Source organism: Puntigrus tetrazona, chromosome 13, assembly GCF_018831695.1.
Source record: "Puntigrus tetrazona isolate hp1 chromosome 13, ASM1883169v1, whole genome shotgun sequence".
In the NCBI taxonomy this organism is placed as follows: Eukaryota; Metazoa; Chordata; class Actinopteri; order Cypriniformes; family Cyprinidae; genus Puntigrus; species Puntigrus tetrazona.
In genome coordinates this window covers 8,480,669-8,502,221 of record NC_056711.1, presented here as the reverse complement: position 1 = coordinate 8,502,221, position 21,553 = coordinate 8,480,669, and the positions used below count along the sequence as shown (strand labels likewise).

Here is a 21,553-nt window from a genome sequence, read left to right as displayed (position 1 = left end):
ACAGAATGAGAGTACGGCTAAATGTATCATGTAAACGTATGGTATCATATGCATAAATAATCAGTATTACATGGGTTTCAGCTCGTGAACGCGTTTGCGGTAGGCTATTGTCCGACCCAGTAACTCGAAATAGCCTCATTTCTGTGCTTATAGTAAACGACGTCGTTGAAGCACGTGAACTTTTTTCGGAGGAACAGCCGCCAAATATTGTTCCTGTCGTTTATGCCGCTTCCAGCGTCTATTTTGAATTCCGTTCACCAGTTACATATTGACAGTTGTGTCGACTGAAAGCTCACTCGAGCGCTGTATGAAAACGAAGTTGAGCACAGTCCCAATAACTGGAAAAGACGACCTCACACAGCTGCAAAAATTATTTATAAAGACCAAGCCCGCCCGCGAACAATTCCCCCGTTTAACTAAATAAACGACCGCCTGAAACAATAACGCGGCAACACCTGGCACGCACGATGCCTTTTTGCACGCTTCGGGAACAAATATTTATTCGTCGGAATTCAACGTGATCAGTGAACGTAGTATTTGAGATATCGGCACAAACAATGTACAGCAGCGACGCCACACCAAACAGATGCGAGCCGAAAAACGACGGCGTAAAGAAATCCATAGTTTACCTTCAGCGAGAAGGCGCATCGCGTGGACGAACGACGGGTCCAAGCTCTCCTTCTCGGCAATGAGCTCTGGCAGGTACTTGTCCTGATCCATCACTGGATTCCTCTCCTGAACACCGCGAGTGCAGGTGAGACGACCAAAGTGGTGAGTGATGGAATGGGTGTGTGGATATTGCGTTTAAATAGACTGCGTAATATCGGGGAGGGATCGTGTGGTTTTCGCGCACAACGTGGAAGATATCAATGCAGCGTACCCATCTCCTCGAGTCTCTCATGTAAAACCTCCCACCTCAGACTCCGAATCTGTACTCTCACTCCGCCCATCTGTATCTGGATTGGTCGTGGCAGAGAGCAAACTGCATGCAAATGTCAGATATTGTCTGTAGGATTGATGGGGGGACGTTCTGAGATCCCGCTGCTGATCCGTGACCCCTGTCCATGGTTCTGAACGCATAGAAGACTCTCTGATAAGTAGCATTGGATTTGCTTTGCATATCTGCTTTGGAAAGACATCAACGCATCGTTGCAACAGTATTATTGAGCACATATATCGAAACAGTGGTATGAGTCATTCTTCATATTTAATAGCTTTAAGGGATATGTTTACCAGAGTAGGAGATGTATCGGATTTTTTTGATCATCCGAGATGCAGATGGGTTTGTTTCTTTGGAACAGATCTGGAGAATTTTAGCATTACATCACTCGTTGGATCTTCTGCATGCAGTGAATGGGTGCCGTCAGAATGAGAGCCCGTACAGCCGATAAAAAATAATTACACAAATCCACAAAAAACTTAAAATACAACTCGAGACCATCAGTTATTGACTTGTGAAGTTTACAGCTGTATGTATTTTTCTTAAAGAATTTTAACTTTAAAGCCTCCCAAAATATCAGCCTGTAAGTCAGCAATCCACAATAGCGTTTCCTCCGAAAAAATCTATTCTTAGTTGTCCTCTCACATCGAAATGTTGGTTTGGAAAAAATTTTAAGAGCTTTTTCCTGTTCTGTGCATTTTCCTGTCCTGTTTTAAACGAGAAGATTTTTTTTCCACTGGAGAAAGCAGCATTATGGATAGAGGAAAACAACAGTGACAATATAGAAGTAAAATGATTTTGTTAATTGGAGCGGCGCAATAACAGATATTCGGGACAAACATAAGTTTTCCACTGCAGACAGCGGAGTTGGAAGGGAAATTTGGTAACGGCCATGAATACTAATCAGTGGATTTCCCATTTGCCTCAGTTTGCCAAGATGGATTAAGCTGTTGTGACAGACAGTCACAGATAGTGCAAACACTCGCAAACACACACACTAACACTTAGCCAAGCAGCTAAGCACATATGAGGGGGAAGGAAAGATAGCCACAGAGGAGGAGGAGAGAGAAGACAGAGAGAGAGAGAGAGAGAGCGAGAGAGAGAGAGAGAGAGGCAGTGAAAGGAGGAAGAGGGACAGGACCAGCTTGCCTAATTAATAACTGAATGGATTACAGTGCTGTTGGCAAACATCTGCACCCCAAGTGTCATATTTACTGTCTGCCTGTGAACTATGAACATAATTACAGAATACTGGTCCACACAGACAGAGCGCTGCATGGTTATGCTACAAATGAAAAAGCATTTGGCTCAAGTAATCAAAAAGTAAAACATCAGAAATTCTCATGTGAATACTGTTTTAGCCAGAATATTCCATAATATATAAAAGGGCTCGTGAAAACAAGAGCGTACAAAAATAGAAAGCATTTGATAAAAAAACCTTTTTATATGCAGTATACAAAAATGTAATAAAGTGTAATATGTCCTGAACCAAGCTACAGTAAATAAAGCTTTACATTCAGCGAAAAGTTTGCATTCAGTGTCTTATAGAATTTCATCGAAAAGAAAAAGAAAACTAGAAAAAAAAGTCCACTATTAAAATATTGATTTATACAGTATTTCTGACTAGTGCTAACTTCATTACATTTCTCACCATCACTTCAATTTAAATAAATAAATAAATAAAAATACATAGAGACTCTTTGGGTTCTTACTTTAGAACATCTTAATTTATTTCCTGAGTGGCTTCCGATACAGGTTTAGCTGAAAGGTCCATTTTGTATTTTACGCTTCGACACTCTGGACGGAATCAGTTTGGCAATAGGATAATCAAACGGATTTGGGGTTTCTATATTGATTTCTGAGGGGGGTGAATGAGAAGGGATTAAGGAAAAAGAAATAAGGGTTTGTGGAGGATCAACGCCTTCTATACATCACTCACCACTCAACATAATGAAATCCTTCCGAAAGTCAAAAGCTATCAGTTGCTATGATATACACTTTTGTCTCATCTCTACGAGATAAAACGCTGTTTTATTGCTTCATCAAAAGATTGCGATACATCAAAAGTACTTCACCTAACCTGAGTTGTGTTCTCATTTTTAATATCTTTGCTTTTTATTTTCATATTGGCGAGAGAAAAAAATTGTTCCACAGTTATCTAACATCACACCATAAATCAGTTCCTTTACTATATTAGTATTAATACGAGCCACTTAAGAAATAAATAAATTGCTGCTATATTGAACTTCTGAGGCATCTGGTCAAAAAAAAAAAAAAAAAAAACAACCAGAGCAGCCTCTGTAGTTACACTTAATAGCTTGGCATAATTTATTCAGTTGCATTATGTATTAATCTAGTAAGAATGGCTTTCTGCAGCACTCTAGTGGCCAAAAATAACACAACAGGATCAGGTAGATCAGGCCAGAGCTTCTCAGTTGGGTTTGCTTCAGGTCCCAGATTTTACGTTTAATGAGAAGCAACTCGGTACACTTATGTAAATTTTTCAAATCTGAATAGGAAATTGATCGTTTTGGTTTTTAATTGTCACTTAAAATTCAATTGTTTCATTCTGTGGGCAGCCAGTAATTCAAAGCACAAAACGAATTCTGGCCAGCACAGAATTTGTTGTTTGTAATTTGTTTTTGTTTCCTGCTGTCGCATTAACAGACAGCGTTTAATTAGAAAAGTGAAGAATTTCACAAATATTAACTTTCAGAAACCAAAAAAAAAAAACATAAAACATAAAAACTTCTGTCATGAAAACTTTTGAGAAAGTATTATTCAAAATATAACTATCAAACATTACATCTGTTATTCTGGCACTTGTTTTTTTTTTTTTTTTTAAACATTCAGAAGATCAAGTCATTCATTTCAGATTGATGGCACATCAAGGGTGAACACTGAAGGGTAATTAGACTTTTTTTTTAAAATGCAGGGAAAATGCATGATGAATTGCAAGGCTGTAACAGCACCATGTGTTAGGAATAATCAATCTTTATTACATCGTCAAAATAAGTACAGCTAAAGTACATTGACTTTACACCTCAGAGCAAGTTCCCTAACACAAATAACGTTTAGTGGTATGCAACATTTTCAAAGTTCTGAGCTGCACTTTAACAAAAACTTTGAGCGAATGCAATCAGCTTAGGGACACTAGCTTTGGTATTTTAGAAGTCTCCGATTGTGGAAATGCAATAGCCCACAGTGTGAATTATTAACCAGCACTATTGAGAGAGAAATCAGGAGAGGGGAGGAAATGGGGTAATGGGATATTAAGTTTTGCTCAATTTGAGGACTAAGGGTTCACATGGCATCTCAGGCCCTTGTGTCACATCAGCCTCCTGCTTCTTCGCTTGAGATTTATGTATTTATTTATTTTTACAAGCTCTCGGTTTCACACAAAGCAATCCATTCTGCCCTGACAGGTGGAGAGAGCTATTGAGACAATGCTATAAACAGCATAGGCTGGTATCGACTGTCTTGGTCTGTACAATATTAACATTCTAGTAACTACGAGCAACTGATAATAATTTATGTGAAACTAATCAATAACTAATGATGGACACTTTAACATTTGAATATCATCTAAAAGTAATATGATTTGGATAAGCAAATAGTCTGACTACTCAGTAATTATGATTAATTTTTAATAAATGCAATTTTCAGGTTCTAGTTTTCTTTAGCCAGAAGTGATAATTAAACTCATAATTATATTAATAACTGGTTTATTACAAACGCACAACTTTTGGTTAATATACGTTAATTTATAGTCTGGAATTACTTAATTTATTATGGTGATGTTTTTAACAGCTGTCTGGATTCTCATTCTGACGGCACCCATTCACTGCACATGAATTTATGTACAGTTACATTTTCCAAATCAGTTCTGAAGCAGAAACAAACAACTAAATTTTGATAAGCCTGAGAGGTTAAGTATTTTTGGCTACTTTTTTTTAACTTTTGAATGAAAATCAAGTGCTGTTTGTCTGTTAATATCAATTCTTCTTTTACAAAACCTTGTTTTCAAGATTTTCAGGTCAGATCCTGTGGCAGTGAGAAGCCCAGAGGCACTGGTTCCACTGGTTTGCATGTAATTACAGTAGAATATATATAAAGTAGGCCTATATTGAGCAGTAGAATGTGTGAGTGGTGGGCACACAGTTGTTCGTTACTGTTCATTAAAATATCATAATTCATAAAGGTCAGCATTAAGGAAAAATGTGTTAAGGCAATGTTAGGACAGCGTATCTAAATTAGGCTTATGATGGTGAAGGCCAGAGCAGATAATGGCTGCCACTGCCCTTGGCCATAAGAGTCCATGCAGCCAGTAGGGTTAAATAGTGAGTCTGCAGTACCCTGACAAGCCCAAACCCTTTGTCATCAACAATAATTTCCACTGTGAGCTCCCTTGTAAAAGAAAGTTTAATAAGAGCCTCTGGGCAAAAAAGAGGATATAAAAGACCTTACATTACTAATTGAAATAGCTTTTTTGACCCACAGGGCAGCCTAATATCAGCAGTTATTACAGTCTGCCTATTCTACTGAGGGAGCTCTCCATGATCAATTAAGATTAACTCATTTTATTGCTCCTCAGGCTACTTGTAAACAGTGCTGGACGTGTCTTGTCTTTTGAGGACCACTACTGAGAAAAAGAAAAATAGTACTCAAACAATTTGTGCTTTCAAAGAGACCTAATCATCTGTCACGGAAAATTTGTTTGATCAAAAATACGGTAAAACGTTAACACTGTGATATTACCGTTTGAAAAAAAACTTTTCTATTCTGATGAATTTTAAAATTGTGATTCTCATCTTCGGCGTCTCGTGATCATATGCTGATTTGCTGCTCAAGAAACAATAGCAACGTTGGAAAACAGCCGCTTGACATTTTTGTGAGAATTTCAGGATTCAAAAGAAGAACAGCATTTATTTAATATAGTCAAAGATGTATAATCTTACAAACGTAATCAGAACGGTAGTTTATAAGCTTTAAAATATGAACTACAATGATCTAGATTCATTAGTATATTTTGAAATGGAATGAAAAGTATTTGATAATAATAATATTAGATGTTGCAATAAAAAAAAATTACGAAAAACTGATAAGCAAAAGCATTTAGTATAAACAAACGGTGAGATGAATATATAATGATAGATAGTAATAGTAATAAGTTATAACAGAAATCATTATAAAAAGAATGAGCTCCAGGCGAACTACAATAGATCCGCTATCTTCCAGTTGAGGCTTGAGGCATCAGCATCACACTAGTCCTAAATACAGATGGTGACACACTGGGTGCTACACATGAAATACCGGCCAAGGAAAATGACGAATGAACTATATTGTAAAATCAAAGTGAAATTTACTGCACGAAGAGGTCGAAAAAATGATGAATGGTCATAATCAATGCAGCGACATTACAAGAATCACAGCAGCTTAAACCAATGGAGTCAGTGTACTCCGTCAGTGCTACAGCCAACCATTTTTCTCATTCACTCGGGGGAAGCAAATACATTTAATTGCCACAAACGCACAGCATACACAATGTTAGCAAAATATGTGCCATTGATTTTAAGAAACAAATGGTTCTAAGGTGCAAATGAATGTGTAAGTGGAGAGCAATGCATCACACAGTATATGCATCCCCATACATCATAGTGCAAGTCATTGGGAGTGTCTGGCATTAGTTTTGCAGTGTGGCAGGAAAGGAAATGAGCTTGCTAGCATTCTCAGGGACAAACAACAGCTAGAATTTCCCTACTCATTAGTAGCAAACCACATCTAAATAAAGAATCCATAGCTTAAGTGTTTGATCTCCCAGTTGTCTTCTTAAATGCATGAGCGATGCTTAGATCAATATGTAAGTCCCACTAGGAGAAATATGATGCGTTAATTCATCATTAACCCAATGAGATTGGGTTAATACATGCCCTTTGGCTCTAAAACGCATTTTCTTTCATTTTTTCATACACTAAAGAAATCTGTCAAGCTCACTCTGAAAGACGTGAATTGCTGGATGATTCACTTCCAGACGTGAACGATAAATCAGAATAATCTTTTAGTTTTCCTCATGCCACTGCTTGTAATGAACACATCTATTTAACTCGGTCACTTATATTTGTTTTCATAAACACCTAAACTTTCTTTCTTTAACAACAGATCTTTAAATTATGGTATATTTTGTATTGGTTTGTATTGGAGATACATTTAATATTGAGATATATTTGGTTAAACAGTAACAGTTCAATAAAATGACTAAACATGAATAGATATAGACATAGATTTAGCTAGGAATGGTAGGATGATGTCCAACTACTAACATACATTGGGACATTACTATATACCTTCCCATCTAATGCTGGTGCGATGCATCCCGATCAATATCACACCAAGCTCATTCATTTAGGTGAGAGAAGAACTGGTCCCCTGACTGAGCTTGGCTTTTTCCAAGGTTTTATTTTCCCCTCCATTTCTGTGAGCGTCATCTTTGATTTGTTTAGTTTAGATGCTTAATATTCAGTAATATCATCGATTTGACGGCACTGCCATTATTGGATTTGAACAAAACTTAAATTCAGTTGAGCTAAATAACAACTCTATTGTCTTATGCAGAGCTGCTTTATAGCTGAAATTAATCCATGTATAATTAATGAATTTTGCAACATTGACTAAGTTATTGAACTGAAATTAATCAACACTGACACTACTGTCGTCAGTAGAGCTGATTATCACTGAACTGAACTTGTTTCATAATGAATGAACTTTACACAGTTATTAAACTGAACTGAACCAACATTGAACTGACTGGAGCTGAATAATGACACTGTTGTCCTGCTACAAATGAATAGCAGAGTTTTGGATCTACCTCATTTTTAATGTTTGCTTAATTGATTCAGTTCATGTTTGATTCTATGAAGCTGATTTGAAACATCTCTATTGTATAAAGCACATATAAAAAAAGTTGACTTCACTTGAATATCACACCCAAGTTAAATATTATCTGATAAACTAGATCTCAGGACAAAAATATAAAGATATATTTTTTCCTACCAGACTTGGTTCCACTTCACTGCATTTTCTTAACAGGTAATTTGCATAAAATGCATAAGATCTAGGTTTCCTGTGTACTTGCAATATTTTAACAACTTTGAAATGTCCCTTGCAAGTTTTCAAACTTGCTTGAATCTACAACAATGTGCAAAAAAACTATTTGCTGAATTAACATTATATTTAGTAGGTCAATAATTTACATGAGCCCTTCATTAGAAGTCTCAGACCAAACTTGGCTTTTGTCCATAATATTATGCAACACGACACAATAAAAGACAGGCAGATCAAGTTCTAGGGTAAAAATCTGCTTGGTCCTCCTAAAAACAGATTCCGAAAAGGACTTGCAGCCAGTTAGGATTTTGCTTATACCAGAAAACAGTGAGTACACATTTCATTTAATATTTGAATGCTCGCAATAGTTTGTAGAAAAAAAAAAAGAGACTGGTCGTGCATATGAATTGAAACTGGCTAGTTCCCGTCTAATGTTATTACGTAACGGTTTAGCGGTTTAACTCTTCGTTGTACGTTTTTTTATGTTTTAAAGACAATAGTTGTTGAATTATAAGTAATGGCATGGCAGCAGTAACCCCTGACGTTCATTTTGTTCGGTCTAGATGAGTGCTAGATGTGCCTTCACGGTCGCACGAAATCAATGAACTGAATGAATGGACTCTTTGTGTAAAGTTAAAGTAAGATTTAACTAACTTTAGTGCGTTTAGCAACTTTTCACAAAGTTGAAGAAAACCCCGTATGTCACAGGACAGTGTGAGAGACCTAATTGTTTTTTTTTTCAACCCGTCGCTTTGCCTTTTCACGACGTGTTACGGTAAGCACGTGCCGTTTCTAGACCACTGACAACGCTGGCAGTCCAGTTTCAACATGTCCTACAATGTCCTTATCGTTTCTCAATATCATATCCTCATTTTCTGTTTAGGTTCTTGACCAATACAGCGCCACTCACATTTTCTGTGTCGTTTTACAGCTCGTCCAGCTAATTTTAACAGAACCGCACTATAGCGCTGAATGCCTTTTAATCTGTGAAATGTATAGCGTTACGTCGGGCATGTGCTATGTTTGCTATGCTAAGTACAAAGAGTAAAACTTACCGGCTCGAGTCAAGATATGGTCACTGGCTTACATAAACGTTTAAAAATCATACCAATATCATGTGACGAAAAATATCGTCATTTCCAGCGGCTTTTCTACTGGTTTGTCTGTTTCCCGAACACATGGGCGAAGCAGTAGACTACTAGAAATCACAACTAAAGATAAAGAATTAGGGATATTTATAGTCTGTTGCTGCTATAAACGTGAAGTGAAAATTGACATTTCCTTTAAACTCTAGCTAGCTAGTAGCTTATGCATTCAGAACTTTACATTCCTACCGTAACTGCATTTATGGCTGCTGCAGATTTATTGTAGAAACCATAAAAAACAACAGCACATCGGTCAAGATCCTGGTTACCATGGTACGTTTTTGTAGCGGTCTTCATTTAGTCATGGCATGCTTCTGGTTAGCTAAACATAAAAAGTTGTTTCAGGTAAACCAAATGGAATTGCTCCTTTCATCTCTCAAGCCCTCACTTTAATAGAGCTTGAGTAAACATGACAGGAGCCTGAGAACCTGCTTCCTGTAAACAACCCCAGACACCCTTCTCATTGAGATGAGCTGTGAAAGTTGCATTTACCCACTCTGTCAGTGTTCATCTGAATAAATTACACAGCTCAGTACAGTCCAAGGGCAATATATTAAAATGCGCTAGCTCTCAGTAATATCCTCCCTCCTGACAGCACGCGCACATTTGTTTCCTCAGGGCTATAGGAAGACCGAGGATGAAGACTGTGATTGTGGTGCATGGTGGAGCGTGGGCCATCCCGGACATGTTAGCCGAAGCATCTGTGGCTGGAGTCAAGAAAGCCGCGCGGGCCGGCGATGCTGTTCTTAAGAATGGTGGGAGTGCAATCGATGCTGTAGAAAAAGCCGTGAGGGCTTTGGAAGATGACCCAGCGTTTGATGCAGGTATAATACGTATATAATATATACTGAAATATTCCATATTTTGATTGATTTTTTTCCTCTTCGCCCCCGTCTTTGTTAAACATTTAAAGCGGAGGAAGTGCAGATTCAGTAGTTCATCTAGGCTCATCTAGGGACAGCGTCTCAGCGCACACCCATGACACTTTGTTAATGACCATCTTGAGAGTAAGGTGAGAGGTTCTCAAATAATTATCAGATTACAAGGAGGAAAGCAGGGTAAAACAAGACACTTCATTAACACACCGGGCCTGTCGGTGCCAATCTCATTTGTGATGGCTAACTGCCACCATAAGTGAAATGGCTAATCCTCCTCATATCAGAGCTGCACATTCAGTGCCTCATCAGGATCATTTTATACACTGGGGTAGCCAGAGGCACCGACTGATCAATAGATGACTAATGCAATCCTGTTTGGAGATTTAAGAGGTAGACATCAGAGTGGATAACAGTCTGGAGTATGTCAGGGTGTCATGACAGAGATAAGAATGAGAATCTGTGTGAAAATGAGATAATGTTGCATTACTGCAGAACCTATATGTCTGTCTGTCCTTCTATATACACTGAAAAAAGAGATTCAGAACAACTTAAAAGTACATTTATGGATAGGTCCATCTCTAACATTCAAAGTCTGTCTGTCACTTTTTACAGGAAGTGTTGTATGAAATGTGGACTTGTGGAATTTGAATCTTTCTTGTGCAGGTCATGGTGCAGTGCTGAATATTGATGGAGAGGTGGAGCTGGACAGTATCATCATGGATGGAGAAACACTTGCCACCGGAGCTGTGGCCTCTGTGAGAAACATCGCTAACCCTGTTAGTCTTGCTCGTGCTGTAATGGAAAAGGTATACTTCTCAAATAGCTTCAGAATTAATTTTTTTTTTTGCTGTAGAGTTCTCTCCGGTGAACATTTACCCCCATTTAATTCAAGCCATTTCTCGCTAAGCAAATTTATTAACGAAGGGGATTTTTTAATATATACGGGATGTGACACAATTGTGGTACAGGTTTTTTTCAATAATTCAAAATTCCTGTTATATTTAATTTCATTTTCCCATAAAGACTTGCATGACTTAATAATTTCCCATTGTAAGAGTCACATGGTTGCTATAAAATATGTCCAGTAAATATTTATATCTAAAACTGACATTTACAGTCTATAAGGAAATGAGGAGACCTAGTTCTTGATACCTGTGCTTATCAAGGAGGTCTGTACGGATCACTTTGAAGATTTATTATAAAACCCAGAACTGGGTGGGTATACCCATTCCTTTATTCTTACACTAGATTAAATGACCAAAAAAGCAATGGTATTGACTTCAAAGCTGAAATTATATGACACCTTGGAATCAGGATTTTCCCTTGCCTACAAAGGTTTAGCTTGTCTTTTTTTTTCAGCTGCTTTGCAATGACAGACTCAAAGGGAAATAAATGCTGGCTAATTTTCAGATTGATTTCAATCAGTGCTCTCTGTAATGACACAGATATCTTACGCAATGATTTATCTCCACATGTCCGAAGCCATGCCTAGCCAGCATGTTCAACTTATTTCTACAGTTTTAATTTATTTCGAAAAGTTAATTTCCATGTAGGCGCAAACTACTATTGAAGGCTTTTCATCTTAAAAGGCAAAATAATGAAACTAAAATATGTGAATCTGTAACGTAGTAGCATCAGTTCATCGTAGCAAGATCGAAAGAGTCATTTAATCTTACAATATCACATTACCACAACATAAAATCGAATACTGCACATTTAATCCTGACCGCATCAACCGGCATATTTATTTGTTCAAGATACCTATATCTGCTATTTTAAGGGCAGTTCAAGCAAACTTTTGTCACATTTAGTTGTATTAAGGCCCATTCGCACCAAGACTAATAACTAGAAAGATAATGACTACAAGCATCCACAGCATCAGCCTATATAATTGTTCAGTAACAAAAGTTATTTAAATGTGCTCAACCTCTTTAAATCTGGTGGATTATGACTGGCTGTCAGTGTTTTTTTCTTTCTTCAGCTGGAAACGTTATCATTAAAGCTGTGGACTTACATATTGTCACAGAATAACGATAATGCAATAGTATATCGTTCTTGTTTTAAATGGGCACCTTCTTCTACCATGGCGCCTGTATACAGTTACCTCTGTAATACCTGTCTGGAGGTCGATTTATTTTCTGTGTACCATTAGGCCATTTTTAATATTTACATAGCCTCGGTTCTAATCTCTGAGCTGCTGCTATATGAATGCAGCAGGAGATAGATAATATATGTCAAAGACATTAACATTTTCCCTTTCAACAAAGTTCACCTTGTGGGACGCTGGACACGGAGGAAACAAAATCCAAAGAATACATGATAATTGATTAGTTGCAGCACCTGTCTTGACTGCCCCAAAAGACCTTGGCCTTACAGTGGATTGGCAGATCTCTTTAATAGCCAGTATTAAAAATTCATCAAGTCTTGATCAATGCTGCGATCAAGCTTCACTGACCTCACGCTCTTGCTTTGCGATCTAAAACGCGCAGTATTTGACAAAGAAATATGACATTAATAACCGTGTTAATATTTAAAAGTTTCCTAAACCAGAGTTATGGTTGAATCCCATGGAGATGTTTTACAGAAAGTCCTACAGAGAAATAAAACTGTAGACAGCAGGCTATTGTCTCAATAAATAATAGCACTTCCACGTGAAAATGTGGACAGTAAATATTAAAATACATTGAAAGGCCATACATAACATGTGGTGTAGTTGTTTTATTCTACAAGCTGTCTTTTTGCTAGAGTGATTATGTGGGAGATATATAAATAAACTACTGATTTAGTCAAAAGAACAAAGAACTAACCATATAAGACATTTTACAATTTAAGGCTGTAAACTTGCCAAACAAGGCCTAAGGGCCCATGTCAATTTGTATCATCTGCGTAAAGGCACGGCTGTACATTTGCTTTAAAAAGATGTTTTGTAGACCAACCCTGAGGGTAATTCGCCTTGGGTTCCCGCTGGAATACCAAATGGATTTTTACACTCAATTATACTGTACTCAACTAAATTTTTCATTTATGAGTAAGGCCTGTGGTTGACATTACACGACAAAAATGACACACAGTCATAATTAAAACACAGCATTTTAAAGGGAAACCAAGGGAATCCAAGCTAGTATGTAATCTGCTTGCTAAGTCAAATATCAAGTACTATTTCCGGGTTTCAAGCCGTTTGTTCTGTTTAAAGTGAGAATACCGTCTCAACAGCTGTTTATGAGAATACATTTTTAGAAACGTATGATGTACACTACAGGCTCACGGAATCCAATACACCAATATTTTAACAACTGATAAAAAATAAATCATTTTCTGTTCGACTGAGATTTCAGCATGAAGGTTAAGTTCAGGATTTTTCTGTAGCGGTACAACACACCTCAGTGTATACTAGCACTATTTGTTGTTTGCTTTTGTGATCGTTTGGACCTGGAAACTGTGACACATGACATCAGACTGGATAGAGTAAACATTTAGACTACTAATCATCTCTTTAAAACCCTTTTTTGTGGTTTTTACCCAGACAGATCATGTCATGTTGACAGATAGAGGAGCGAGCATGTTTGCGGAGCGCATTGGTATTCCAGTAGCTGATGATTTGGTGACTGAACTGGAACGTAAGGACTGGGAACAAAGCGGTACCTATCCTGCTGGAGTCAAAAATTTCTTCAACACACAATGGTGGGTAATTTTGTGCTTTGAGTCGTTTTTAATAGTTCTTGTTTTCATGACATATTTCATTTTATACACAGATTTTGACGACTGCATAGTAAATTGTCAACAGCTTCTTTGCAAAGATATGTTTGCGCGCTTCCAGGGAAAGCATTTGGTGTTGCTTGAATAATTTCCCTTTCATCTATCATAAAAAAAAAGGGCTTTTTAAAAAAAAAGTGGTTCTTCTTGGCATTGAGGCAATGGGCTGAGAATGGCAGCATATTGACGTGATGGCCTGCACAGAACTCAGGTCATTCCCTGAGGCCTTAGGCAGTGCAGTTAGAGCTGTGTGGGCTGTTCAGCAAAGCAGCCTTACCTGCCACCTCCACTTCCCCAGGCTGAGTGTTGAGTAGTAGTGGAGTCAGGGCCATGGCGGGGTGTAACCTCAGCCCCCGAGGGAGTCTGTAAAAATAGTGCTGTGGAGGTGCTAAGTGACAGTTGGCTGAGCTACTGCCTTTCATCCCGCCCTGCTGTGGCTTCATTATTGATAGCCTCCCTCTGCTCGCCCTGTACTACCATCACTGGGCTTTTTAACACAGGCCCTAGAACTCAATTACCCTCCACCTTTATTTAGGTGATTACATGGCTTACCTCTGCCCTTCTGTCCTGACCACGCTTTTATTATACAACAGTCACAGAGGTGCCAGTATTTCCTATTCACAACATACTGATCAAAACAGATTTAAGTATTGGATGAATCTCAACCATGTAATAAATATGGATACTACTATTCTGAATCAAAATACAGTTTGAAAAAGTACGTATGACAAAAAAAATAGAATAGAGAGCAATGGTATAGTTCAAAAATACCATTCGCTTTTTAAATTTCAGTGAAAACATGCATATCCTTGACTTAATGTGTTACGAGGTTGTTGATCAATTATATATAAAGCATAGCATTAGTTCTGTCATGTCACATCAGTCAAGCTTGCATCAGCTGACTTTTAACTAATCAGTGTCTGTACTTCCCAATATAAGGTTCATTCAGTATTATCCAGCATCTCAGGAGCTTATTACCCTCCTCCATCCCCAGCTCCTCCTTTCAACCACAGTTAGGACTTTCAGTATTCCTTGTCGAGTTAGATTCTGCAATATTTAGTCAGTCTGTAATATTTATTTTAATTTTTTTAATAACTGTGTTCAGTAATTGCATTAATAGTAAAAACTGCATTACCCCTGATTCTGCCCATGACTCTTATAAGACAATTAAAACAAGCAAAATGCCCTAAAAATCTTTACTTACATGAAGCACTGAGCCAGACTCTTTATTTTTATATTTTACATTATATATATATATATATATATATATATATATATATATATATATATATATATATATATATATATCCATCATTTTTATTTTGCCATTTGTAATGCTTCATGTTATTGCAGTTCTTTATTAGTTCTTCATTAAAGCTAAGTAAACATTCTTGTAGCTTTCACATCAAATGCTTTGATTAACTGTTTAAGACTTTTTAAAAATATTTTAACACCAAGGTGAAAAGGTGGCTGGGCACTGTTGTACACCATTGCAAAGATAATCATTATTTTCAAACAATATTCACAAATGGATAACCCTGACAGTGTTTCTACGTTGTGTTCATCAGAATTCTCAAACAACACAGTTTTTAGATTTTTAGCAGAATCAGCCAACAAATGGCTTACTTACTGCTATCTTTAAATATTATGGAATTGGAGAACATTTTATTATTGGAAAAACTCACACTAATAAATTGCAGCCCATTTTGGTCTCAGAATTTGTAACAATTAACTGTAACCTTGTATAATTCTTGCTATGTGACTAATCTGCATTTACAATGTGAATTTTTATGTTTTGTGATACAACCTCCCAGATATTTAAAATGTGATTGTATAACTAACCATATGACTTTACATCACATTGCGACTGTACCTTAAAAGGCGTGGTTGATTGTGATTTAATTTTTTTAGTGTGTAATATTGCTGATTGAGGGTAAACAATATAAGTTACAACACTGAAAGTTCAATGCAAATGAAGACATGGGTTTTAAAATTCTGGCAGTTTAATGGCTACAAAAACGACGAGATTACAACAAGTTACTTCTTATGTCAAGAACCTAGAAACCTCGCCCCAGGAACACACAACAGAGGGGGCGAGGCCAATGCATGCTTATTTTCCCCTCATTTTTTTATTTATCTCATAACTGGCATTTTTATTTTTGTACTTTCAGGTAGAAACAAGCTTCCATACACATGCTTTTAATGCATACTGTCATTTAGTTTTAGTGATTAGCATGTAGAAAATACATTTACAACAAAAAGTTAAGACAACCACCTGTTCTTCTTAATGAGATCTCTTAACTTGTATTCCAATATCTGCACACTTCATTAGGCTGTTTATGGATGTGTGAAGATTTACTGCAAAACTCTGTGATCACTTTGAAGTGTGAAATACAGTCCACCGTCAAGCTGCTTTTAAAAGCTGTTTTCACCTAAACCGATGAGCAAGATCCAAGCATCGCCGGTGATTTAAAAGAGCAATCAAGCGCCTGCCAAAAATGATTGATGCCTCAAATCTGGAACCTGACAAGTGATTCTTCGCCAGCTGCTTCAGACAAATATTCTCCACGAGAACCATGTTTGCTCTCCCATTTCTGGGAGAATGACATGGAGGCTGTTTTCTTTAATTTCACCTTGAACCATTGTCCTCCGTGCCGCTTCAAACTCATAACACACACTTGTTTTTCCACGGCACTGCTGCCTTAATCAGAGTTTCATGGGATATGAAGCCTGTGAAATACTAGGGTCTCTGTTCATCCCACATTCTCCTCTCTATTCCATTTCCTTTCAAGTGAACTGGCAGGGAAGACTGATGTGCGCATCATAAGAATTGTGTTTTGTTTTTTTTGAAGAACAATCCATACTTTTTCATGTGTGTCTACGGAAATATAACAACTGATACAACACTTTCCCTGCAATCTCTCTGAGTGTACTTTGCCAGACTAGCGGCTATGATTCAGAGTGGCAAAGGGCACTTATTCTCGCTCTCTTCCTTTGTTGACAGGCAGATGATGATGAGTCAATTTCGGGTGTGCTGGCACTCTTAAAAGCATCTGTGAGGTTGTCATTAGCGCCGTCCCTTTCAAACACCACCAGAACAGTGCAATATGCATTTTTTTTTTCTGGACTGAGAATCACATAGGAAACAAAAGTAATTGCACAGAGGCTATATTTGGAAAGGAGTTTGAGGCTTTTATCCAGTAGATTATAACTGCAGCGTATTTAGTTGAATTCCGGGACAAAAGTCTGTCTGATGAAGAGGAACTAAGCTAGAGGCACATCTCAGAGTGTGATGAATAATAATGCTGTCTCTTCAAAGCACCTTTTGAAAATACCATGTCTGAGACCATAAAATTACAGATCTGAGGGGAAAAAAAAAAATCTCAAGGCTAATCTTTATTACTCAAGGTTATAGAACACTTTTTTTTCTAATTACAGGGGCCATGATACGGTCGGAGCGGTGGCTCTGGACTCTTTGGGTAATGTGGCATGTGCTACATCCACCGGAGGCATCAGAAACAAAATGGTGGGAAGAGTCGGAGATTCTCCTATTATAGGTGAGTCGGATCAGAGATAGAGGACAGAGATAATCTCAGTGTCACACCAACATTAATTTTGAAGCAGTGCCTTGCTTGAATGAGCCATTTCGGTTTGAAGGTGTCAGCTCTGATCAATACTCAATTGTCAGAGTGTTTTCTCCCGAGGTAACACACATTAACGTCCCACTCTGTGCTGCTGTCTTTTTCTGGGCGATAAGGATCTGGTGGATATGCAGACAATAGAAGTGGCGCGGTCTCCTGTACTGGTCACGGAGAGTCTATTCTCAAAGTCACCTTAGCCAGATTAATCCTCTTTCACACGGAGCAGGGTATGAGACTTTTACACTAATCCTGATGAGTGTGTGAGTGTGCATGCACACGCGTTTACATTTAAAGGGTACAAAAATGTCCATATTTGCTTAATTAATTTTGTGTCTAATCTGTTTTTAATGGATTTTTAAGACACCTTTCAAAACTACGGAAGATTTTTAAACAAAATGAATACGTTCATACAGCAAGGATGCACTACACTGAAAAAAAGTGATGAAGAAGACATACTGTTACCAAAAAACTAATAAATAATTGTAATATATATATATATATATATATATATATATATATATATATATATATATATATATATATATATATATGTACGTATGTACATACATACATACATACACACACACACTGTTTACTCTCTGTTCTCTATAAATCAATCCAAATATGTAATGATTTGCACAAAAAAGAAATGTTTTTTGAGAAGCAGATTTACATATTAAAATTATTTGAAGGATCATGTGAGGCTGAAGACTGGAGTAACTTCAGTATTGCCAACAGCGGAATAACTTACATTTTAAAATATATTAGAACAGGAAGCAGCTATTTTAAATTTTAATAGAATTTCACTTTTTTTTTTTTTTTTTTTTTTTTTACATCTGTTGTCAATTAAATGAATTGTAGCTTTGGTGAACAAAAGACTTCTTTAAAATAATAATAATAATAATAATAATAATACATTTTAAAAGAAGCATATTAAAAATCACACACATCGTTGGTTAGATAATGCATAACATATATTTTTAGATGAACGTTTAATGTATAAGAGAACATGTATATTTTTGGTCCGAATATGGACTTCGAATATATCATCGAATACTTACAATAAATATACTACTTAAATTCTGTCAGGTTAATCAATATTACAGAATTATAAATTACATAAAAAGACAATTATACAATCATAGCTAAATAAGATTTAATTCTCACTATTTTCTTGCATGTCTGAATGAAAAATGCACTTAACCCATTTGTTTCTCCCCTGCTATGGCTTCCCCTTTGTTTGTGTTTTTACTCTTATGCAATTTGTGTTCATATTGTTTTGGCTTGCAAGGTCTCGATCATCTCTACCCCTTTACCCTCACCCACATGTTGCTATTATTATCAGATTTTGTATAACCAAGCAGAATGAATGTCAAACCACAAAAATCGGATGCTGCTGTTGCCAGTCATTTTAATTGGTGTGTGTGTGTCAGAGAGAGAGAGAGAGAGAGAGAGAGAGAGAGAGAGAGAGAGAGAGAGAGAGAGAGAGAGAGAGAGAGAGAGAGAGAGAGAGAGAGAGAGAGAGAGAGAGAGAGAGAGAGAGAGAGAGAGAGAGAGAGAGAGAGAGAGAGAGAGAGAGAGAGAGAGAGAGAGAGAGAGAGAGAGAGAGAGAGAGAGATGTGCTGCCACAGTAGGCAGATGATAATGAGGTGTGTTTTTGTCTGAGGAAAGAGTGTGAAGGGTCAGCAGGCTATTGTTTGCTTTGGCATTCTGTGGTAATGATGTTGCAAGCACAACCATTCTTTTTTTTTATATATACCAGTTCATTATTTTAGCAATTATTGAACTTGTCTTTAGATTCTCAACTACTGCAAGTTATTGCACTGATACTACTTATAATAATAATAATAATAATAATAATAATAAATATGGTGAGCATAAAAGCTTTAATAGTTGAATAGAAGTCCACAAGTCCCCAGTTTAAGCAAAATAATCTATTCACTACTCTAAAGAACAAAGAGAGAGACGGATGAAAGAGAATTAAAAATAGACATTACAACTAAACTCTACATCCATATAGAAAAAAGCAAACTCACAATGCAAATGTTATTAATAATAAAATCCAATGCTATTAAAAACTGGAATAATGTTATACAGTTATTGCAGTGTTTGTCTTGTTGCTAGGCTGTTGTCGGACTACTGAGACTGCGATACTAAGACTGATAGAATGAGAAAACCATGAGAGCAACATATATTGTTCACTGTGTGACCTGGAAAGGGTCACTAAGGACACATACACTGCAGTATTTCATCATAAGGCACACAGAGATCAAATGCTCTTGATTTTTTTCTTTTTCTTATGTTGCGCTGGAAATACTAGAAAAATACAAGCACAATAGAAAATGCTGTGAAGTTAAATGTGCGCTAGTTTTGTTAAAAAAAAAATTGGGGTTGGTAAGTTTAGTTTTTTTATGTTCTTGATGCTCACCAATCAAAAATACATTAAAACAGCGATGTTGTGAAATATTATTGCGATTGAAAATAGCTGTTTTCTAAGATAAAAAGATCATTTGTGAGGGCAAAGCTGAATTTCTACCATCTTTACTCCAGCCTTCAGTGTCTCCCGATCCTTCAGAAACCATTCTAATAATCATTCTGACGATAAGAGATGTTTCTGGAGCAGCAAACCACAATGCTGTTTGTGTATTGTTGTGGAAACATTTGTGATGACTAGAAAGTTGAGAAGAACAGCTACATTTTTTTAAAACAAAATAAATTCTGTATATTATAATAAATCTTGCTAAATAAACATTTTAAGGGCTGACAATGCGTTGCCTTATTAATAGATGTTTACAGTCTTACCTAACCTTTGATTTGAGAATCCCTATCATTTTATTAATGCGGTTCATGCTTCTGAGGAAGTACAGTAAAAATACACGGTCATGTGATGGCAGCCGGATTAACTTCCTGCTCACTTTGCTGACAGCGTCACATACTTGAGTGTTTCTGTGTGAAATGCAGGGAAATCAGCCTCAGCCGCCGCCGAAGCCTCACTTCAGTACATGGGTGAGAGAGTGAAGGGATGCGGAGGAGCGATCGTCGTGACCTCCACAGGAGACTGGGCCGCCCGCTTCACCACAACACGCATGGCTTGGGCCTCCGTCCAAGAGGACGTCTTGCACCACGGGTTAAATCCCAAGGAAGATTTCACCGAGATGCTGAAACAATAACATTATACACTTCAAAACCTTAAAACCTTCAGCCAGTTTCAGCTAGATTCTATCAGTTACCTACGTGATTAACTGCATCACATAATCCCGCAGGCCGTCCTTACCGTTTCCTCTCCGAACAAACAATAGAAACACAATACGGTGTTAAGTGACTAAATGGAGAGTTCTGATAAGCTTAACGAATAGGAGTTATGGCATCATCGTATGAAATGCGTTCACAAACGTCACCCTGGAGCACAAAACCAGTCTTAAGTTTAACTGAGTGTCAAAATAGAGGTTTATACATCACCTGAAGATCAAATAAATAAGCTTTACATTTTTGTACGGTTTGCTGGGATAAGAAAATATTTGGTCGAGATGCAACTATATGAAAATCTGGAACATGAGGGTGCAAAAAAATCTAAATATTGAGAAGCTGTCCAAACGTAATAAAAAATAAATAAATACAATGTATTTTTTGCTATTGCTACAAATATACCCCCAGCGAGTAAATTTCGTGGATCAGAATCACAAAAGACATCTGAACACAGATAGGAAGACAGTTGGAAAATATAACATATTAACCAAATAAATCGGTTTTCACATTTGTGAAATTCAACATTATTAAAGACGAATTTAGGTTTTTATGTGAAGGCTAATTGGTGGATTTAGAGGATAACGTTATTTTAATATGTAAAAAAAAATAAAAGAGATCACAATGTTCCTGCTGATTTGTAAAAAAAAAGATTTTGTGTTTGCTTCTTTTAGTTTGCGAACAGAGCAGTGACGATATTATAAAATGGAAATGAGGGAACACTGTTAAAATATTCCAGCCGTGGGAATTGATGGATGAATAATTATGTCCTGAAAGTTTAATTCTTTATTAGGAAAAGAAAAGTTTTCACAACTGCTCCTAGTTAGTGTCTCCTTAGTTGCACTCCTCATT

At 37.0% G+C, this 21,553-nt stretch overlaps 2 protein-coding genes across 9 annotated transcripts in view; one reads left to right on the top strand and one right to left on the bottom strand.

Annotated features, from left to right (window-relative positions):
• khdrbs2 (KH domain containing, RNA binding, signal transduction associated 2) overlaps nucleotides 1-763 on the bottom strand; it is a 53,945-nt gene extending 53,182 nt beyond the window's left edge. For all 6 annotated transcript variants that reach the window (XM_043254909.1, XM_043254910.1, XM_043254907.1 and 3 more), the window contains exon 1: nucleotides 630-763. In XM_043254909.1, coding sequence (XP_043110844.1) covers nucleotides 630-720 — 91 coding nt within the window. In that variant the 5' untranslated portion in view covers nucleotides 721-763. The remainder of the gene's footprint in view (nucleotides 1-629) is intronic.
• On the top strand, nucleotides 620-21,330 carry si:dkey-103j14.5 (isoaspartyl peptidase/L-asparaginase). 3 transcript variants are annotated; one of them, XM_043254914.1, is made up of 7 exons: nucleotides 620-754; nucleotides 9,805-10,010; nucleotides 10,728-10,870; nucleotides 13,588-13,745; nucleotides 17,256-17,374; nucleotides 17,575-17,685; nucleotides 20,420-21,330. In XM_043254914.1, exons 2-7 carry the CDS (start codon nucleotides 9,824-9,826, stop codon nucleotides 20,626-20,628), a joined length of 927 nt encoding a protein of 308 aa, XP_043110849.1. In that variant the 5' UTR covers nucleotides 620-754; nucleotides 9,805-9,823; the 3' UTR covers nucleotides 20,629-21,330. The 3 variants fall into 3 exon arrangements, with proteins under 3 accessions (XP_043110849.1, XP_043110848.1, XP_043110850.1); XM_043254913.1 differs by lacking the exon at nucleotides 620-754 and adding an exon at nucleotides 8,250-8,368; XM_043254915.1 differs by lacking the exons at nucleotides 620-754; nucleotides 17,575-17,685 and adding an exon at nucleotides 8,250-8,368.
• Nucleotides 21,331-21,553: the final 223 nt, after the last annotated feature.